At 37.5% G+C, this 22,357-nt stretch overlaps 1 protein-coding gene and 2 long non-coding RNA genes across 6 annotated transcripts; 2 read left to right on the top strand and 1 right to left on the bottom strand.

The window, feature by feature from the left end:
• Positions 1-831: 831 nt before the first annotated feature.
• LOC110066771 (uncharacterized) lies at positions 832-9,115 on the bottom strand. Its single transcript, XM_020774015.2, has one exon. It carries the CDS (start codon positions 9,030-9,032, stop codon positions 5,331-5,333), a length of 3,702 nt encoding a protein of 1,233 aa, XP_020629674.1. The 5' UTR covers positions 9,033-9,115; the 3' UTR covers positions 832-5,330.
• A 36-nt stretch (positions 9,116-9,151) lies between these two features.
• On the top strand, positions 9,152-18,227 carry LOC149104012 (uncharacterized). Its single transcript, XR_016202093.1, has 4 exons — positions 9,152-9,378; positions 11,849-11,929; positions 13,092-13,143; positions 16,438-18,227. It is a non-coding gene; the product is annotated as an uncharacterized LOC149104012 (long non-coding RNA).
• A 1,716-nt stretch (positions 18,228-19,943) lies between these two features.
• Positions 19,944-21,941, top strand: LOC149104011 (uncharacterized). 4 transcript variants are annotated; one of them, XR_016202096.1, is made up of 4 exons: positions 19,944-20,225; positions 20,441-21,053; positions 21,452-21,591; positions 21,837-21,941. It is a non-coding gene; the product is annotated as an uncharacterized LOC149104011 (long non-coding RNA). The 4 variants fall into 4 exon arrangements; XR_016202097.1 differs by having other exon boundaries at positions 19,945-20,225; positions 20,771-21,053; XR_016202095.1 differs by having other exon boundaries at positions 19,945-20,527; positions 20,771-21,053.
• Positions 21,942-22,357: the final 416 nt, after the last annotated feature.

The raw sequence follows: 22,357 nt of genomic DNA, 5'->3' as shown, positions 1-22,357 counted from the left end.
AAATGAGTCTTAGCTACAGGTAAGTTTGACTGCATAGTTTATTTTAAGAACTATGTAGAATAACACATTTATTTTTTTTTATCAAAACTAGTTCGCTTTATATCCACAAACGAGTATTATGAAATTCAATATAACTTACATAATTAATTAATGAGTATTGATTATATGATGAGTCAGTACAACACTCATTGGAAAGTCTGGAAAGGAAACCAAGAGTCCTTTATCAGTTTATAAGCTAAACCATCATGATCTATAACAAAAAAAAAAAAAACAGAAAGGCTGGAGAGCAGTTTAATTACCCTTCCCTGAAAAGGTGGTCTATTAAATATTTTCACTCTTGACTTCTCCTGCAGTTTACCAATAACAGCTGCCAAGGAGATATTCATTCACAGAATCTTTCGTTTTCTGAGGACGATTAATTTGCCATCCACCCTCTTTCCGCGTCGTTTTTTGGAAACGATGCACGCGCGTCTCTCGCGCGCAGTCTATTCTTTGTGACGTCACGAGAAACATTTCACCCTTGTCTGGCGGCACGACGGGTTTCGAGTTTCATAAAAATACTGAAGGTCATGGAAACGGCACTAGCGCCGGCAAGGTATAGTCCCAATAATGGAGCGGCAGGGATCGGAAAGACCAGGATTTCACCAGAAGCGTTGTTACCGCCTCTCTCTTCAATTCCTGGAATATATTGCTATGAGTCCCAGAAAACCATTTTATAGGTCACAAATTCACAAACCATAACTGTCATAAATTAATCAGGCATTGTCTTCCTACGACTTTATGATCAACTTGTACTTACAATTAATTGCAATAGAGCAATGTAAACAATAATAGCATCAATCTGAGCATTTATTAGTCACAATGAAAACCATCATGAAAATAATACTTACTTACAAATTCATTTTATTTTAATTAAGCTTAATTAAGCAATCTTACTAAAGCTATTTTCATAATCTTATTAAACTTAACTTGTTTCCAAGTTCTTCCAAATTTTTCTTTAGGGTTTTTCACCATGCACTCAGTGACTATAAAAAATAATATCTCAGAACTGTGTAATTTCCAGCTACTATAACATTTTAACACAAATTTCTTTTAGCAGACATAGTTTTTATGCTATGTCAAGTTTTCTCTCTTATAAATGGATTTATTCTTACAAAATACATATATTGTTTAAATTTAAGTAAAGTTTGACTCCTTGTCACCAACATTGTATCCTCATGAGAATATGTTGGTTTGTCCATGTGGGAGAAATTACGCTAATTGAACCACAAGGCACCCAGAGACTTTATGATGAGTACAATGGAAAAGAAGTGTTTTCAGTCCAGCTTCAGTGGGTTCTCTTATTGGACCTTCTGGGTGGTAAATAATCTGCTGAAAATTTCTCCCTCCTGCATTTGCATTTTTACTTAAATTTAAGTGATTTTGCTACACTTATGAAACAGAAACTATTAGTCTGTGTGTACTTAAGTGCCTACATAGTATTGACAGAGTACAAGAAAAGCAAAGCTGTAGCCAGAACAAAATATGGCTGAGGCATTGTCCATGGAAATTTTTTTGACTGAGGCAATGTCCATGGCAAGTTCTCTCTTCCTAGGTATTTCGGGTGCTTATGATAACTATAAATGACAAAAATGAAAAAAATGTGGACTGAGGAAAGTGCCTTGGTTTTCCTGTAACTAGATAGCACCATGATAAAGACAAGGAAAAAATGTACTACTCTATGAGGTTAATAAGAACTAATATGAAGAAGCAAGTATAATCCCAAATATCTAGATCCAAATTTATAAATCACTCTATCTGAAATTTACATCAAGAAAAATATAAAGGCCAGATGACTGTTGCAGTGAAAACACTACTGTTATGCTGCATTGTGGGCATTTGAAATAACAGTCATAAATGACAACAAACTTAACAGCCTTTGCGAAATTGGAAAGCTGATGGTTTGGGCATTAGCCCTTAACAGGAGCAAGCAGTGTCTCACTTGAGATGCAATGAATTAACTCCACTGCCTTATTGTTATAAATCAATTATTTCTATGGGCTGCATTTTTTAGAGTCAGAGAGACCTCTCTCATCCCTGTTTGAAGCTTTTGTAACAAATGTGGCGCAAATAATAAATGATGATGTAATTAACTTAATTACTAATTTATGTGAAACATTTCTTAGCCAGAATTATTACGGTATACCTATTTGAATTTCATTGCAGCTGTACTTTGTATCATTTAGATCTGACAAAAATTTCACACTATCTCACTCATCTTAGCTGGAGAGGTCTTGGGCTTAAATCAGGGGCGAATCTACAATTTTTCTTAGGAGGGGGTGCACCACTAAGGAATGGCATAACTGACTGGTGAGGCTAACAAATTTTAAAAGTGAATACAAAGATGAAGGCTTCACCTCAGGTGGGGTAGACACCCACTGCACCCTCCCCTAGATCCGCCCCTGTAAATTACATGAACCTCGACAGTGGGGCGCACTGATTCCAGAGGTCTGTGAAGTACCTTACCATAGTCTATAGTGTAGTTCCAGAAAGTAACCTTACCTCCCCCACAGAGGGGATTTTTTCCAAGCCCCCCTCCCCCCCCGCCACCCCTCTGGAAATTCCAATTAAGCTTGATACGTTTATTTCAATGTTATGGTCTTAGAGAAAAACCTACCTACCAGGAGATTCTAATCCCTTCTATGGAGGAGAATGGATATTTTCTGGAACTGCACATTGCATTACTAAAAAAGATCAGGACAGGTTCACACTGTCTTCGAGTAATAATCTATTGAGGAGACATAAAAACTAACAAAAAAATACTTGAAAGCTAAAGAAAAAGATTGAAAACTCATCAAAATTAGAGAGAATCTGTAAGCTTGAAATAAATAGTATTTGTAAAAGTCAGTTTGTAGTGAAAAGTGAAATCTTGAAGTCCTTGAATCCAAAGTAAACAATGTACTAGTGAAATCTTGGAGTCCTTGAATCCAAAGTAAACAATGAACTAGTAAATATTCATACTTGGTTGAGTGCCAACAAACTTTCACTTAATATTGATAAGTCAAACTGACATTTTCCACCCTCCACAAAGAAAATTACCCTTTCATGTCACACTCTCTTTAAATGCCATAAACTTAAACCAAGAGTACTCAATAAAATATCTAGGTATTATAATAGATTTTAATTTATCGTGGAAAAGTCAAGTAAGCTATATTGCTACAAAGATCAAGCGAAATATTGAAATTCTTTGTAAACTTTGTCATTATGTGAATTCAGATATACTGGTTAAACTATATTATGCATTAATATATCCCTTCTTAACCTATGGTTTAATTTCTTGGGGTAACACTTATTCTTCAACTACCCAGCCTTTGTTTATTTTACAAAAGAGAGCAATGAGAGTGACGACTTTCTCTAAATTTCATGAGCATTCTAGTCCAATTTTCAAACACTTAAATATTGTTAAACTGCCTGACCTTGTCTTTCTTAAAGTGCCTATGAAGTAAAAAATAATTGCTGCTGATTTAAAAGGCTTTTCAAAGTAAAGAAGAATGGCATTTTCCTTTTTGGAATATCTTTTTTTGTTTTAGAGATATTCCCATTTTTGTATTATAAGTGATGACGTCATAGGTGGTTCCACTAAAACAGTTCAACACTCAATCAAGAATATCTCTAGAAATATTAAAGCAGTGTTCTTTAAACTTGGCACCAGAAATGTACATCACAAAAGAAACAAAACGACACCCATCATGTCATCGCCATGACAACAGTTATGCCGCTGGTCCTGTTTTAATTAAAACTAACATTACCAGATTTTATCTGAAACAAGGATCATCCACTCCCAACAATCTAATGGGGAGAGTTAAGACAATATGGGAATCATGTGTGCTCCGAGCAAGACCCTCTGTCCCTTTTCGAAAGGTTGCAAATTGGCGTATTTGGTTTTTCACAGAAAGAGACTGGAGCCAAAAGGGTTGCCATGGCAACAACACAGAAGGTGTCATTCTGCTTCTTTTGCGATGCACATTTGTGGTGCCAAGTTTGAAGAACACTGCTCCAATATTTCTAGAGATATTCTTGATTCATTGTTTTACTGTTCAAATAGGACCACCTATGATGTCATCACTTTCCTCATTTGCATAACACAAAAACGTAAATATCTCTAGAACGACAAAAGATATTAAAAAAAGGGAAACGCCATTCTTCTTCACTCTGAAAAGCCTTTCAAATAATCAGCAATTATTTTTTACTTCATAGGTACTTTAATATTGCAGTCTTTATGTATAAATTTCACAATAGACGTCTACCATCTGTGTTTGATACTTTCTTCACTCAAGTCAATAAAAGACATAACTATAATACAAGAAAAGCTTCAAATATGTTCTATACTTTACCTAAAGTAAGAACAAATTATGGAATATTCAACATAAGATTTAAGGGCCCCAAAGTATGGAACTCAATTAGTGAAAACTTGAAAACCTTGTCTATTTCAAACTTCAAAAAATCAGTACAAAGCGATCTAGTCAAAGATTATTAGTTACTTAGGTTCTTATTAGCAGTTGTGTTGTTTTCCAATTTACCTGTAAATTAGTATTTGTTCATTTCTGTCACCTTTCCAAGTCTTTCTTTTATAGTTTAATATATAGTTGTTATTAGTTGCCATAGCTATTGTGTGCTAATCTTATATTAATGTTTTGTATTCATATATAACTTAAACTACTTTAGACTTCCTTCATAGCATAGAAATAGCGTTTTTCCTCTTCTTTTTTTCTTCTTGTGTGTGCATATGTGCTCAAGTTTTCTTGCTGACCTGTATTTTAATTCTATTTAATGCTGATGTTAACTGGCTGCCTGGCTTCGCTAGCCCCTATGGTTATTCCAGGCAGCTAGTACTCAAATTATTACTTTTAATATTTTCATTGAAATTGTAATTTTTTCTTTAGCAAGAATGAGTACAAATAAAGATTGATTATTAAAAGGCAATCATATTAAAAAAAATAAAATTAAAATATAATAAAAAAATTAAATAAACCTCATACTAAAAAAATATAAAATAAACTGTAAAATAAGATAAACTGTAGCATTCTGCTGTTCTTTTTCTTTTCCAAATGTTTCATTGCTCTTGGTTTCACTAACTCAAATTTGGAGCTTGCAAATTATACAACATATTCGTATTCTTGGTATTGGACTGGGACTAGCTTGCAACTGAGGCTCATGCGGGGGATTATCATTAAAAAGATATTAATAATGTCAGTTTCAAGGTAGTCCCAGTCTAATACCCAGATATGAACATGATCTATTCTAGAGCAGAGACAATATTGCCCTTAGCAGCATGAACCAGCATCCCACATTTAGATTGGCTGGGATTGACGAGCACTCTCAGATGTGGAGCCTGGTTCTACCTGTTGGTAACCATCCAAGTTTGCTGGGCAGAAGTATTTCCAACCATTATAGCAAAGAAGGCACCAGAGGTAAACAAGGGGTACATATGCCAGACCATTCACAGTTTTTTCAAGTTTGTCCTGTACAGATGGTGATACTTCACTTCTGATGCCTGTGCTGAAGATGACAATGAAACACAAGTTTGTGAGAAGGATGGCATCAAGAGTATTGAGCCAGTTGTAATCCTCATTGGCAATATTGTTAGCAGGCTCATAATTCATGTCATTATTTGGTCTTGTCTTGTATGGCTGAAGGTAGAGGCATGTTACCACAATGACGACACTGGATATCTCAAGGATGGATCTTTTCAGAGGCCCGAATGGAACATACAGGGCAATAACCAAGATGTAAATACGACATATGAAGTAATAAGCTGCAAACCATCTGTACTCGTCTTTAAAGCACTTCTGGAAAGTGTCAAAGAACAATCTGAAATTGTTCAAGAACTGGAAGCACTTCAAGAACCAAGGGGTAAAGAGCAGCACCAACGGTACAAAAATGACAAAAAAAATAAACCAAAGACAAGCAATGATGGTATATGGCAAGTGTGTTTTCCAGTCTCTTACAAATTCAATGTTACCATCAGCATATAGCACCCACCTTCCATTGATGGGAACATAGTGAATAATGTTACAAGAAATCATTGTAATGTCTGTATAACAGAGGACCAACAATGTACAGAAGGCGCGGGAAACATTCCTGTTGATGTAACAAGCAGGACGGCACCTTCCAAGCTTAGCCAGAACTATTAGCAGGAGAAGGACATAACAGGGTAAAATGTAGTTTACTCCAAGTTTCTCAAGGTTGGTCAATCCAGCATAGAAACATGTCCCAAAACCTTTGACTCTCACGTTAGCGACACCAATCACAAAAGAAATGAATTTATCAAGGACCTGTCCTTCTTGAAGCAGAAATGTGATAATCTGATATGAATACAGCCATGCATTGAGGTAACTTGTAAAGATGTCCAATTCAATGCGTAGTACCACCAATACCAGCAGCAAAGTGACTATAAAAAATACCAACAGAAGCCAGAGATGGTTGTTGCCACATTCTCTTGAGCATTTCTCATCCCCTAAATTCACTGAGTAGCCATGTTTACACGCTCCACACAGTACACTTGTACCATTGCGGCCATCAGTACAGATTGTTTGGCTATTGTATTTAAAGGCTGGATCATGTTTGGGGAAATTGCAGTAATTTGGTGGACAAGGGTATGTGATAAATGTACGTCCTATCTTTCCACCCCAGTATCCTCTCTTCAAGAAGACATGTTTAGAGTCAGCACTGCAGTTCCAAATACCTGTATCATGTCGTTCCATACATGTGCACGTGTTTGCGTTGTCATATTGCTCAAAACCAGGATGACAGTCCTGCAAGAGCACAGTCTTGGAGACCTTCTGCGCAACACGACCTGCAACTGTAGTAGCATGAACTTCAAACTTGTCGTCCTTCTTTCCAAGAAGATGCAAATTGTTGATTTGGGAAGAACTGCCTTGAATCAGAAACAAGTCTGAGGCTGTATCAAGAGTCACATTGTTTGTGATGCTTATGCTTACCATGCCTAAAACAGGGCTGTTCTTTTCATCTATCAGTTCCACAGTTGCACTGAAATTTTGGCCTGGGGAAACCTTCCAATTACTTTCATTTAACCTAATTAAGACTGGGTCAGTAGAAATCTGTTCTCCAGGGCTTGTATTTTCATCTCGGTACTCAAACACATTGGGCCATTCAAGGGATTTGTTGTTGATGCGGGGCTCCCCAATTTGACGGCATCCTTGGAGAGTGGAGGCATAAACTGACTTTCCACCACCACTAGATGCTTGATTACCTTTAAAAACTACTTTGGCCTGCCATTCAGTGATGTTCTCTAGACTACCCCAGTTGTTATAAGCGATAAAACAGGGCCGAGTATTAAGCTCTGTTGTGCGAAAAGCTATCACAGGTGGCCCAGAATCCCTCACGTAGATAGCTCCACCCTGCTGCTGAGCAGTGTTGTTAAAGAAATTAATGTTACTGTGTGGCATAAGCATTAACACTGATGTGCCATACAATCCTAATGCACCTCCCTGGCCTCCAGTGTTATTTCTAAAGGTCACATTGCCAAAAAAATGCAGCACTGCATTCTCAATGACCATGGCAGTATTGTTATTGTGGTCAATGTTCCCAACCCCTCTAAAAATGATAGGCAATGAGTAAGAATAGATTGCACCTTGTCCAATAACCTGCTTATCTTCTGTCAAAATAATTAGGTTGGTGGTGATATTACAGTCTTCAAGAACTATAGTGTGGACAAATTTCGGCCATTTTGCCATCCAATCTTGGCGCCCATTTACAGGTGACGGGGCAGCCAGTCCAATAGCAGAACCCATTGTTGCTGTGTTGTTCCTCCACTCACAGTTGAAAAATGTCATGTGAAGGCTTCTCCCATCACTGATATTTAAAAATGAGAAAGCTCCATGATGCGAGACACCTCCACCTAACATTGCGGTGTTATTTATGAACTGACAGTCTTCATACCTCATTTGGTTTGCAAGTAATTGTTGACTATCACTGCCAGCTAGAGTCCCACTCCTAATAGCTCCTCCAGCATAGTGCGCACTGTTATTAGTAAAAGTGCAATGTTTAACTTCGAGTGTGTTGTTTTGAACTTCATCTTGAAATTCAATGAAAAGTCCTCCTCCCCAAAGGGCATAATTGTCTTCAAAGCGGCAGTGGGTTATCTGGATGACATTATGTTTTGCCACACCCTTGACAAATATCGACAGCCCTCCTCCTCTTCCAAAGGGAATGTGATCACTTCCGTGTGGGTCGTCAATCATTGTTGCAAAGGTTTGATCTGAAGCATTGTTATTTCTAAACGTGCAATTGTGAAGAACGTACCTGCTGTTGCTGTCAAATTCAGCAAACAATGTCGCATCGAGATCAGATGGAAAGGTTCTTTCCTTGTACGTGTACTCAATGTAAACACCACCTCCAGCAACTGCAGTGTTTGAAGAAGAGGAGTGTCCAATGGGTCGATTGCTCTCAAACCAGGAATGTGAAATTTGTACATCACCCCCCACATCGTACATGTTCAGCCCGATTCCAGGACTTTGAACAATCCAACAATTGTCGACGACTACATCCCTGCATTTGAGAAGAAACACGGCAGAGAGGAAAGGCATGTGATAATGGCCTTTAAACGCACTACCAGTTGTGCTGTTGTGTAAACCTCCACAGCCTTGTAGCAAAATGCTTCGTAGCGTGATGTTTTCGCAGCTTTCAAAAGAAAGACTTCCGTTTTGGTGACATTCAATGGTGACGGAGGCTGATTCATCATCTCCAACCACGCCAATCTCCCTCAAATTGGTAAAGTTGAAATGCTCGGTTAGATTGTACGAATAATTCCCAGATCGTAGCAGGACAAATGTGGAATTCGTCACATGTTTCAGAGCGTAATCCAGAGTCTTGCAAGGAAGAGAAGTTTCATTCCAACACGTGCTGTTGTTAGTTCCATTATCTTGAGAAACCACGATCGTCTTCAGTTCTGCACGCGGCAAAAGAAAAGGAGCACTGGCTGAAATGTAAATAACGACGATAATCGAGACAAAATAAGACGTTCCATGCATTGTAACTCTCTTTCGAAAGTGTAAGTGCAAAACATTAGACTTTGCTTTTCCGCCGAGGAACCGAGCCAATGGGAGGTCGCCTGGTGAAGTGGATGGGAGGGTAGCTTTGCACTTCCGTCCTGCGTGGCAGACACGTCTAACACCTTTTGACCAATTGTATGTGTTGTTGTTTCTTCCAATGAAAATGCGTTGTGATCGTGTCCTCTGAGATTATTTTACTAGGGGACGGGACGGTGTTTGCCAGATGAACGCTCGAAACCTATCGATTGTGACTCTTATGTTTTGTCGGATCTTTCTGCATGTTCCGAAACACATTTACAGCTCCCTTTGAAGCCTAATATTGTTGGTAAGAAGCTTTGTGAAGTGTAGTGTATTGTATAATGTTGTCTGTAGTAATGGAGTGAGTAATAATGGCTCAATTTTACGAAGCCATTTCGACATGTTCATCTGCAATCTAAGTATTGTTGATCGTGTTGCTTTCTAGCGGCACGAACTAAGCTGGCACTAGTTTGTATAGTCCACACTGTTGTGTTTTGTATTTTGCAATTAGGATCTATCGTGCTATTAAACTGCGTAGTATCATTTGCCTTCGTCACGGGCATAACGAAACGCTGTCATGCCGTCAGAGCAAATTTTCACTCAGCTTATTTCCACCTTGTATCACCAAATGACACCAAATACACAGCTTAGATGGATAGAAAATTCTATAGAGCAAAGCAAAAGCAGTAGTTTCGAAATCAAGTGCAGGATTGCGAGGATTGAAATTGGTTACAGTTCAAGAAATTTGAGTTTAGTTCAGGATGTCAAGAAATCAAGTTTACCATTCTTGTGACAGTTTGAACTTTCGAGCCTTTATTTTGTCTCATATTTCTTTTCTTCTATCAGTATTGGCAATTATTTCTACCGATTTTAAAGTAAGCAAAACTCCTGGGTACAATCATGAAAACAAATGTACAATACATTTTCCTGAATGTTCCCTACCAAGCAGAGTAATTTACAGTTAGCTAAGGGCTGGTTCACACTTTGACATAAGCATAAGCATAGACATAAGCATAAGAAAAATATGTGTGAACCGGGGTTACATAAGCATAAGCATAAGGATGGCCATTGCACAGGCGCAGTTCACCTCTCAGGAATCAAAGATGGAGGATAACGAAGTCGAAATTGGATTGTTGCTACTGTTAAGCCGTAGAAATCGAAGAAGATTGCTTAACCTGTCAAAACAATGGAACTAACCTCTCTATCATCATTTGAACGTGTATCACTTTCCATTCTCTAATCCAACCTCCTTTGCTACATCACTCCAAGCCAAACATTTTCTTGTTTTTGTCTTTAAAGTCTGCTGATTTTTTGTCGTACAAACAAGGATAATTGCAGACAGATTCTGCCAACTTTTCGTTTACCTGCGTCACCATGTTTTCAGCTGACAGATTCTGACAGAGCGGGCCTGGATTTTATTTTTGTGTATTCCACTGACAAGAAAACTCTTTATGCTTACGCTTATACTTATGTATGCCCGGTTCACACTCAAGTATTCACAACATAAGCATAAGGCTAGCATAAGCATAAGAAAATGGAAAAAGTTCCATTCCTTGTGCTCATGCTAATGCTTATGCTTATGCTTATGTAACCCTGGTTCACACATATTTTTCTTATGCTTATGTTTATGCTTATGCTTATGCTTATGCTTATGTCAAAGTGTGAACCAACCCTAAACGTAAATTAAAATAGGTCACCATGCATGCTTGCAAAAGAGATATGATGTACCAGTCTTACACTATTTTGCCAGTTCTAGTACTATTCATTTACTTCATCGCTCCACATTACATTTTGCAGTGGCTGGAAGGTGCAGTTTAATTTTTTGATGACCTTTGATAGGCATACATGAAGTTTTGAGCATAAGGAAGAATGTAATAAACAACTTATGGAAAAGAATTTAAAATAATCCAAATGATGTAGAATCAAAACGTTCCTCACATTGTTGGATTTCAAAGTCATAATTTGTGTCCATGAGTAATGATTTTGTTTGCATGCTATTGAGTAAGTGTAAAATTCTGCACTCGAAGGGTTCACAATGTAATACTAAGGAATCACCTTAGTTGTAAGCAGTAAAGGTTAGGGTTGTTTGTCCTTCTTTTCTTCTGTTGTTGACTGGCATCCTTTAAGCTGTTTGTTACGAAGCAATGTTTTGCAGACACGTACATGAAGTGTATATAGTCATCATGTGACACTGCTTCAAGAAGTACTTGCCCAGGTTTCCATTTCTATGCAGCTAGTCCATTAATTAGTACGAGGAGGGATACATGCCAATGCCTTGTCATGTCTTCATTAGGTGGCATTGCCATTATCTCTTTGTGCCAGCTCTTGTGTCAGGAACATTACCATTCTTGTTATCTTCTGGAGAATTTTTTCTTACTTTTGGATACTTGGGTTGTTCGCTCTTTTAATGTGTAAAGAAGGGGAAAACGGTTTGTTTATCTACTTGTATTTTTATTCTCAAGGATGTCTTTTATCACTTGGTGAATATGAAGCAGTTCTCACCAGCTAAACTTTGCCACTAGAGATTCAGTCTGTTCTGTTTTGGTTTCACTGTCAGTTGAAATAGACTTTAAAAAACCGAGGTCTTGATGAGATAGTCTTACTCTTGCAGTTGTTTCTGATTGAATTTTGTTTTCTTTTAAATTTCCCTTTACTGAGGAACAGCTATTATTCTACAAGCCTGTATGTTATTTTAAAACAGTCAATCTAACTTAAAATATAATTGCATTTGTGTGATTTTGTGTTTATTAATAATACTTTGAATTTCTATTTTGCAGTAATGGATGATCATCATGGGTTGGATGAGGGAAAACATGCACAAACTGAAGAAAGTGTTAGCAGAGAAGGGTCTAGGGATGGTGAGCATCAGCCCTTACTATTATATGTATCAGTTGCCATGTGTTGATAACCTTTTTAGAGTTGTGTCTTGCCAAAATAATTTCATTTTTTTGTTACCCGTACATAAATGGGTCTTAAGGTGGCTGAACACAGTTTTTTGATACCTGTGTTTCATTCACCTTTTTCTCTAAAACCCTTGATCTCACAGTCGCCAAAAATGGCAGCAAGGAAGTTAACAACACAAACTTTGGTTTTTTTTATCGTTAAGCTGATGTATGTGCCATTGCCATGACAACACAAATAAAAATAAACAGGCCTTAAAAATCGGTTTTGTTTATTTGTAGAAAATCTAGTCATTAGATTTTCTTTATAATCTGCATGCAACAAGCTTGTAATGATTCTCACAAGTTAACATCATTTTGCTAATAATTTAACAGAGAGATCTTTAATTATCCCTTGTTGAAGGTTCACTGGAATATCTAGAATTTCCTTTATGAAAGTTCAATAATTTTGAATGCTCCAGTTACTTATTTCCTAAAGTATTTTCGTGCCAAATTTCGTGAAATTCTAATGGGTGGTTTTCGAGAAATTGGCATATTTCCAAGATTGCAAGTTTTCATCGAATCGCAATTTTTTTACTTACTACGCATGCGCTGCATTTAACTGGGTTCTTTCGGTAACAAAGAAAAAGCTAAAAATTGCTGGGTTCTTTGCATCGTTATCTTGTCTAACATATCTTTGTGATAAAAGACTAAAGTCATCAATACACTACTGCATCCAATTATAGAGAAAAATAGCACAGATTCTGTGGGTGTTGGGTATATGAAATGATCGCTCTATTGACGGCATGTTTGTTTTTTCCAATCCTTGTGCACATGCTGAATTGCATCAGCAAAAACGCTCACGAAAACTGTGTTCAGCCACCTTAATTGTAATGGCAGCACTTTCTCAAGAATTTTAGGGTTTATGTCTTTATATTATGCTTCAATATCTGGTTAGCTTATGAGTTGTTTTCTTGTACACTAAATACTCCAGCAATACTAAGAAGAACATTGCAAACCGAATGTGTTAGAGAAAGCCAACTTATAGTTTTGGCTATTATTTTTCAAAACACATCTTCTCTGAACCTGGATAAATTAGCCAGTTTCTAATTTTTAATTCCTTTTCATCCCTGCTATGAAGGCTTAAAATTTAGCACAGGAAGTGTTTAGTGGATGGAGTTTCAAAATCTTAGGTAAGAAGTGATTGTACAGTACCACTTAAATGCATAGCTTAATATCCTTGTGTATCCATTAAACTAGTCAACAAACCATTGTCCCCACTACAACAAAATAATTTTGTTTTTAAAATTGATATGAAATAAAATTCTCAATTTGCCGGTTGTTTGGGAGGTTGTGTGGTGTATTATAGGTTAAGGTACAGATGTATGGCAGTTATACAAGCAATTTTTGCTGCGTGTTACACACAAGATATTTGCATATCATAATTTATGTAGTTACTTAAGCATTTGTCGCAGTGCACATATTTTTTCTATTCTTTGTTGTGACTCTTGTTTCAAACCCTAAAAGCTGTGAACAAGACAGCCTGTAGAAAGTTGAGCTTTCTGTGTTAGCAAATAACAACCTTAACTTTTGAAGTGCCATTTACAAAGTAACCAACAGCACTTAAATGACAAAACTGGTAAACCATACATGAACAATTGCCCCTACTGTATTCTACATGACTGTATACTTACAGCCTGCAAAGCACTCATTTTCTTTCCTGCAATGGTTTGGGGCACAACAAACATAAATGAATTAAGAGCGGTCGAGGAGTCGAAGGGGCAGAGTAAAGAAGCCACAGAGCTCTTAGAATGAGCTTGACGGCTATTAATGCAGTGTTCGACACTAACTTTCTTTCTAATTCGCCCTTTGGGTAACTAGTTCTGCTTTTGTTGGTTCCCCATGTGTCTTTTTAGTTACCTACCTAGTAGACTTTCGTTGACCATTAGCACTCATAAGAAAATTTCAACTTGCAGAAATGCTCAACTTTAGTTTATAAACTTGCGTTCTTGTTTTGGTGTTGCAAAAGTGATTCATTGTGTGATTAATCAGTCATAGAGCACATCCCTCGCAAGATTTTAAACATCCATGAACTGTGCCCACACATTTTGATGAGACTCCACTTTTCTGACAAACAGACCCACTGAAGCACTTTATTGGTCAAATATGATGAACCAACTGTCATGAATGAAAACAAAATTCATGCCCTGAAGCACATGATCATCATTAATATTATTGTTATATATTATTGGTATTATCTTTTTTACTGGTAGTGTTGTTGTCAAAATAATGGGGTCCAGTTAAACACCAGTATGCCAGAAAAAAAATTTTATCCCCAGTAAATGGAATTAAGTAACATTATCACTGAGTGAAAGTCAAAATATTTCCCAAAATTTCTTAGCCAAAACTTCAAAGCCCCAAAATTTATGTTGCAAACTTTGACATGCGCAAGTGTGCCCAGAATAACTGCAGAGCCACCTTAAGTAATGATGAAATGGAATCAATAAAAAAACCATGATAAGAATGGTGTTGGGCTTGACTTTTCAAAATTACAGAAAAACTCAAATTGCATCCAGGGCCCTCCAGATCACAGTTTTCATGCCACATACATTTAAATAGAAACGAATTGTTAGCCAAATTAACTTTACCTAAAACTGACAGACACTTTTTAAAAATAAAGTGGTTTTCTATTAAACAGTTAAAAAACAGTCTCTTTATATTCCTTATGTGGAAACATAAAGAATAAAGAGGGTTTGTCAAACACAACTCCATACAACACCACCACCACCCACATATGGTACTCTCCCGTGTAGATGTGGAAGGAAAACAACTTGTTTTCAACTCTAAGAGGAATTGGAGTTTGCAAGCCCTGACAGTTGTTCAGAGTGTTTTCTTTGGAGTTAATGACAATAAATTGATTAACACCAAATTAATTCAGAGAGCACTCAACAAGCAAATTGATGGCTTCTTGTTGGGTTCTTCATTAGGCCGTTGTTGTTTTTTTATCATGACAGAACTCAAAAAGGATATTGTTCATAAAATGCTTGAGAGTGGCCTTATAAATGAGTAGTTTTATGGATGTAATCGTATTTATAACAAAATTCTCAATCATGATTGGTTCTCCACGCAGCTATTTGTCACGTAATCAGCATGTGATCAAGTGGGTGTCCAATTACAGGTATCCAATTTGAACTTTTTGTAATTGGATACCTATAATAATTGAATACCTATAATAATTATAGGTATCCAATTATTGGAAACCCGCGTGATTTTCACGTCAATTACGTGTGCTTTAATGGCTTCCTTTGCAATGTTTCCTTCAGTTTTCAACACTTGCGAAAAGTGCTACAGGGCTTTTCGCTCAAAAAAACTTTCCCAAAAGACATTTTTAATTCCGAATTTGTTATAGATATGATCTATTAGTAACTGGACCTCGTGTTATACAATTCAGAGAGTAATCATGCTCGTAATTTCAAATCGGCCGTGCGCTTTGTGCTCGTCCTATTTTGAAATTACTCACGTAATTACTCCCTGAATTGTTCTCAACTTGGTACAATTATTATTACTTATTTTGATGATATGCTGTCGATGGACAAATCAAATAAATCCGACATGTTTTACAGTCAACAAATTTGAAGATGGCATGGTCCATTTCCTGGACATTTCTCTGAAAAGAAAATCCATTGACATCTATAGGAAGCACACAAACACTGGACAGTATGTCTTGTTTTCTAGTCGTGAACGTTGGCCTCGCAAAATTGCTTGACTCTCTCTTTCAGAAACAAATAACAATGATTAAAACGTTCTTATTAGGGAATGGCTTTCCTAAATCTGTGGCTCCATGGTTCAGAACCTATAATCGTGGACAGAAGTCCTTGGGACACTTGTATAATTTAACAAACTGTATGTGTTTTACTACTGAAGTTTGAAAAAAGCACTGCTGTCCTTTTAGAGATGCGTTACTGTTCCCCCTCCCCACCCTATACAATGTTTAAAATCAGAAGAAATTACAAGTAATAGTTTTCAACATTGTATGGGGTTGGGGGGTGGGGGGTGAGGTTAGGCAGGTGAAGTTGTATTCACATCTGGCATGTACGCAAAAGTGCCAAAAGTGCCAAAAGTGCAAATTTGTCCCAATACCTTTGTCCTTGATTGTAGAACATGTTATCCCAATAACAACAAGACTATGAGTTTTAAGGATTTTGAATTCTAATGTGGGGTTTGGGACTGGCACTAGTTTTGCTAGCCTAATGATATAAATTGCTCTTAACCAGAAAACCAAGCTCTGCTAAAAACTGATTTCAGCTTCATTATGTAGTGTGGTGCTTTGGGCCCAAAACATCAGCCTGAAAACGGTCCCTGTAAGTTGACAAGCCCTTGAGTAGCCAGGAAGTTTCAAGAAATGGGCCCCTTCACAGAAAGTGTCAGTTTTCCACAATATTGTGGTGTCTATTAATGAAGTAAATCCCTCTCCATATTTTTAACAGCCTGGCCAAACCATACCTGGAGGCATTAGATGATATGATGGATGAGGAGGAAGGGGAGTTAGAAGAAGATGATGATGAAGAAAAAGAACAAGGACAAGAGGATCAAGAAGAACAAGCGGAAGGGCAAGAAGAACATGACGATGATGAAGACCTCTACAGAAAGTTAATAGAGGATGAGTTTAGTGACAGTGATGTAGGATAATCAGTATTTATTTTGTAGATTTTTTAAATTTTTTTTAGTATTTCTTTCACAGATGTATTAATAATTAATAATTAAGTAAATAGAGGATGAGTCTGAAATTGTTTTGATTGTTCTACATTTATAACCGCTTATTCAAATTAACCCAAACTCAAAGGCTGAAGAAAATATGTCGTTACTTTTTTTTTTACTAAATGAACCACAAATCCCTGTGTTGTCTGTGAATAGTTTTGTTGGGTCTAGATTAAAGGGACAAAATAGTGACAGAACATTTCATCTTTGTTATAAACACCCATTCACAGTCGTGCATGACTAACTGTGGCCACCTTCCTTGGTTTTCTGGTTAAGAGCCCAATGACCGATTTGTGCGCGCGCTCGCGCGCGTTGCTAAGGAGGTGAAATTTCACTTCCAGTTACTTACGTCAGCCTGAGCGAAGAAAATAAAACAACTCAATACCTTGCAAATTCGCTTACAATTTTTTTTCTCTGTGTTTCACAAATGCAAGATAAAAAAGTACAAGCAAAGACAAATAAGAGAAAAACAGAAAAACAGAGCAAACGAAAGAGAAAAACTAATTCCGTGCGACAATTTTTGATCGTCCTGAAGTGCGCTGTTAGTGCGCTGTTAGTGAAGTGCGCACGTGCTGATAGGGTAACTTCCAATAAATATCGGGCGCACGTCCGGTTTTTTTAAATGGTAAAGGAAACGCGGTTTTTCATTAAATCTAGCCTTTTTCGACGAGTTTCACTTAAAGCCAACTTTGGAAACAGCTATGCATTCCTTTTTCGAAATTATACTTTTTTCTGAAATTTACGAATTTTTCAATGTTTTGAAATTCTCCCAAAATCTGACCTTGTAGAAATGAAACAAAATCTATGTATAGCGTAATGAGGATTGAATTAAAACATTAAATCAATAAAAAAAAATCTCGATAAAGTAAATTTCCAGGGAGCCTTTGCATTTTTTCAGTATTAGTCACATGACGGAAGGCGTGGCCTGGTGACGTCATCATTGGTGTTACTGATCATGAAAAATTAAAAAACATGAAATAACTCTGAACTAATTAAAAATGATGAGGTTATATGAGAATAAATTTTCTTCAGCAACGGCTCGAAAAGATCAGCTATCAAAATGCATGAACAAGGTACGGTGACCACTGTAAATGCAATGGTAAGTATTATATTAGTATGTCCAAAGGGCATTCACCTGTCAAAAATAGAATTTCCCAAACTATTATAACTTTGGTTATTTTGCCTTTGTAACAATACGAATCTCGAAATTATAGTGGTTTTACAGCACAGGCTAAAAACAGGCCCTAATATATAACTTTCGAAACTGTTTGGATAAAGCAACGGTTTGTATCATCCGTGAGCTCATGTGCCCATAATTTTGTCTGTCAAAAATGAGTTTATAGCATTGCAGATAATTCAAGCCAATTAATTTAAGGTCAAAAGTCAGATTGTTTTTATTCGCCCGTGTGTAGAAAGATCTATAGGATTCCAGTTGATAGTGGTATTGGTAATTATACCTGCTCATGAAAACACTAGTTGTATAAATTCCAGTCTAGCGATAAATAAAAAAAGATTTGTAGTCTTCTTTGTCGTAACTGAATTACATTATTGAACTAGTACGAGGTCCGTGCAGGTAAAACATTGGACGAGTTCTTCACCTTGCATTGTTATGACGAGATCTATAGACTTGTGAAAAAAGAAATACCCATATCAGTATCCGACGTAAGTTTCATTCCATGTTCAATGCTAAATTCCTCAGGGATGTGCCTACAAACGAGGACTAACAATAGCGCTATAAATCAATGAACATAATTAATCCCTCTATGATTCTCCAACCGAAACAAGTGATTTATTGTTGAAGTATCACTGAACTCCTAATTTTCAACCTTCTGCTTTCATTTCATCGTTCTCCCGATTAATAACAAGCACCCGTTGTAGCTAGTTCCAGCCGATCCCAGGAATGCAAATCGCATTAGCAATCAGTGCTCCATCTGATAACCACAACGAGTACTTTTAAGGGTATCGAGTCTTACATTGGAGATTCGGTGATATTTCTTTCTAAAAGCAAAAATTGAAATAGTGTTCAACATAACCTGCCTCAGCACGTTTGCGAAAATCTATTGGTTCCTTTCAGAGATTTCTTTGAGAGCACTCGTCTAACCTCCCGGTATGATTTCCGTGCAGCACCAAAGTTAATTATGTATGCAACTATCTCAAACTATCACACTATACTCAAACAGCAATCGAGAAACGAACGAGTCAGTCAAAAAATTGCATGCATAATTAATGTCAGGGGTCGTGCGGAAATCTTGCTAACACCTCCCTGTCAAAATAAGAGAGCCCCTCTGCCAGTTTTGTCCGCATAGTATAACTTCAACTGATGGAATCGCTATCATAATGATGACGACCACAAAGCGCTTTGTGGTGTATTGAATAGGCCACAAAGCGCTTTGTGGTGTATTGAATAGGCCACAAAGCGCTTTGTGGTGTGAAAAATTGGAAAAACCAAATTATATCAGAAAATAGCTGTGAGATATTTGCGTGTCAACGAGCCATCGAGTTTTCAATGTTAAATCCCAAAATAAAACGCCACAAAGCGCTCTATGGCGTTATCAATGGGCCACAAAGCGCTCTGTGGTGTTTTGAATAGGCCACAAAGTGCTGTGTGGTGTTTCGACTACTACTGCTGTTTTATAAGGCAAAGCGAACTAGGAACAGTTAGAAAGCACTCCGGCCATAAAATCTACTCAACAAGAAACTTCCTGTGAAGTTTATATGAAATAATTCATATATGAACTGCGGTTGTAGATGACAGTGAAGAATGATCATCGCAGTTAATTTTCCAATTTAAGCAATTGGAAAGAAGAAGCCTGAAAAAAAAAAAAAAATCAGGGCTTCAACGGGATTCGAACCCGTGACCTCCGCGATACCGGTGCGATGCTCTACCAACTGAGCTATGAAGCCACACATTGGGAGCGAGGTCAGTTAATTGAGTTCATATCTTCCCGTGAGAAGTGAAATGATGTGAAGTTTATATGAAATAATTCATATATGAACTGCGGTTGTAGATGACAGTGAAGAATGATCATCGCAGTTAATGTGTGGCTTCATAGCTCAGTTGGTAGAGCATCGCACCGGTATCGCGGAGGTCACGGGTTCGAATCCCGTTGAAGCCTTGATTTTTTTTTTTCAGGCTTCTTCTTTCCAATTGCTTAAATTGGAAAATTAACTGCGATGATCATTCTTCACTGTCAAGAAACTTCCTGTAATAAATGTTCGATGCTACAGGAGACGGCTTACCCAAAAGGTTCACAGTCCGGGATCGTTATCAGATTTGATAACCATGTGACGTCACAACATGGCGGCCATTTCAAAAACCGGGAATTTTCGTATTCACTTCGCTTTGCTCGTTATTTGTTCGATTATACTCGGGTAATTTACCCATAATTCTATTCGATAATTACCAGAAAAGAAGGAGCCTCACGTGTTTTGAAGATGGCGGTTGAAGACCAGCGTTAATGATGTAAAATGCTACTCGTAAAGTGAAACCGCGCTTGCAATTCTGCATCCAAACCAGGTATGTTTTTCATTTTGTCATTAGATTTAAGTTACTTGGAGATTTTTGTGAAAATCACAAAAAATATGTCGTTAATCTCCACGCCATATTCTTGGGATTTAACGTGTTTTTAGTGTTGTGCACGATCTGTGAAAAAAGTGCACGGGGTATTTTGATTTGCGATGTGTTGTTCGTAACGGCGGCCATATTTACAGCTGTAATTGATGTGTTCCTAGGTATTGAGATGGCGGATGCTGGTACCCATAGAATCAAAATAGCAAATTTATGTCGATTTTGTGGATATAGCTTGGTCATTACATAGGGTAGGTTTATTGTTGTCGAGTTTTGCAGCATAAAATTTTCGTTCCTTTTAGACACGCACCATTCAACTTTAAGAATTACTGGTGGAAAAATCAAGGGTACGTAAAAGTAACTTACATAAATCATCTAAGCCCCTTCAGAAAAAATTATAGCTCTTAGTGAGTCGCTCGATTCTTGGTACGGCAGTCCAGGTGGTCGGGAAACCACTTGCGAATCTAACATAAGTTGTTTATTTTCTTTTGAAGGGTTACCATGAGTTCAAAATCAAGGGGCCAGAAGGAACTCCTTTTCATGTCCTTCCTGAAAATTGGAAACAAAGACCCGTTCACACTTCGCTGTGTTTTGCCAGAAGTTAGAGAAATACCCGAGACATTTCTAGACGTGCCACAGTCTGGTATCATAGAGCGCTAAGAAAAATTACACTTTGAGAGAAGTTGCTGGAAGACAGATAGGCCGGGTGCAATACTTCTTAAACAGGGAACTAAAACACCTTTCGGACTGCGGGAAAATCGGCAATCACATTAAAGGGTAAGTTGCCTATATTTTAGAGTCAATTTCAACAACTCGCGGTCCTGAAATATTTTCCGGAAATGCCGGCTAAACTAGGTCAGTTTTCTGGCGCACCAGTCGTTATATAATGAAGCTTATTGTTGGATTGAGCGAGTGAACTATGGTACGAAAACATATTACTTGAATCATAGTTTCTTTTATATGAATCGGTCATTAAAAGCGTTTTTCCATATCACCGAATGCACAACAATAGACTGCTGATCTACAACTAAAACAATTTTTTCCGGAAATGCCAAGACTTCCAAGTTTACTGTCACATCTCACAACATAAAGTGTTGCATGTACCCATTCCACTGAACGGAGGTGTATCACGAATTAAAGTAAATATACGTGCTATATTTTTGTTGTTGTGCCAGAACCATATCAGGCGAGCCCACAACGACAAAGAGAACTCCGCTGCATCAAAGATGGAAACGAAATGTACAGCACGGCGGAGGGGATTGAATTAGCAATCGCAGAAATGGAATTAGGCGAGGGATTGGATATGGCCATCGAGGTAAGCTATTCTATCTTCAGTACATCTGGGCAGAGAGTCGACAGAGGGAGGGTCGCGAACTGTTTCGATACTGTTAGTGATGAATCATAGTAGGAGATGTTTCGGTCCTAACCACGCTTCGCTCATGCAAATTGAACGAACTTCAGTAACAGCTCTCCGCTTGGAATATAGAAGCAACTTGTTCAGTGTCAATTTGCGAACTCAAGATGTATTTACTGTTAGTGTTTCGTTTATATTTTATACAGACTGTTGAACAGCCAGCTTCGCCAACTACCAAGAAAATGAAGCCTGAGTGAAAATAGAAGCTATCATATTAGTATCAATAAACAACGCTTTTGTGAACAGAATAACTGTTGTCTACCTTCGTGTGTTTTTACTCGGAACAAATATTATACGGTGTCTATCTGAAAATGAAACTTTTCGCAGTAGCCTTTGGACAAAGACAGTTTTCTTCCATACATCTCTGTTTCTATTCCATAATCCAGTAACCTATTGTGAAGCAAACATACAATTAATTAAATGAAATTGCATTGTGATGGTGTGAAAAAAGTAACTCCTTTCATCGCAGCGCCCCGTCGACCGCCATATTGAATTATACACTGTTGCTACCAAATAATGTCACGTGAACGAAAACTTGTGCAGCGATTGGTTAATGGTTTGTTTTGGTCGAGGTTATCAAATCTGATAACGATCCCGGACTGGTTCAGTCAGCTTCAACAAACTTATACTGAGAAGAGGGCTTTCGCGAACCGGCTTTCGTGCGAGT

The sequence above is a fragment of the Orbicella faveolata genome, unplaced genomic scaffold, assembly GCF_042242905.1.
Source record: "Orbicella faveolata isolate gen_17 unplaced genomic scaffold, um_ofav_v1 contig_35, whole genome shotgun sequence".
Lineage (NCBI taxonomy): Eukaryota > Metazoa > Cnidaria > Anthozoa > Scleractinia > Merulinidae > Orbicella > Orbicella faveolata.
The sequence above is the reverse complement of the archived record's forward strand: the minus strand, read 5'-3'. Positions and strand labels throughout refer to the sequence as shown.

Coding starts and splice junctions, on each gene's coding strand:
- LOC110066771 (XM_020774015.2), bottom strand. CDS start 9,032: ATGCATGGAACGTCTTATTTTGTCTCGATTATCGTCGTTATTTACATT.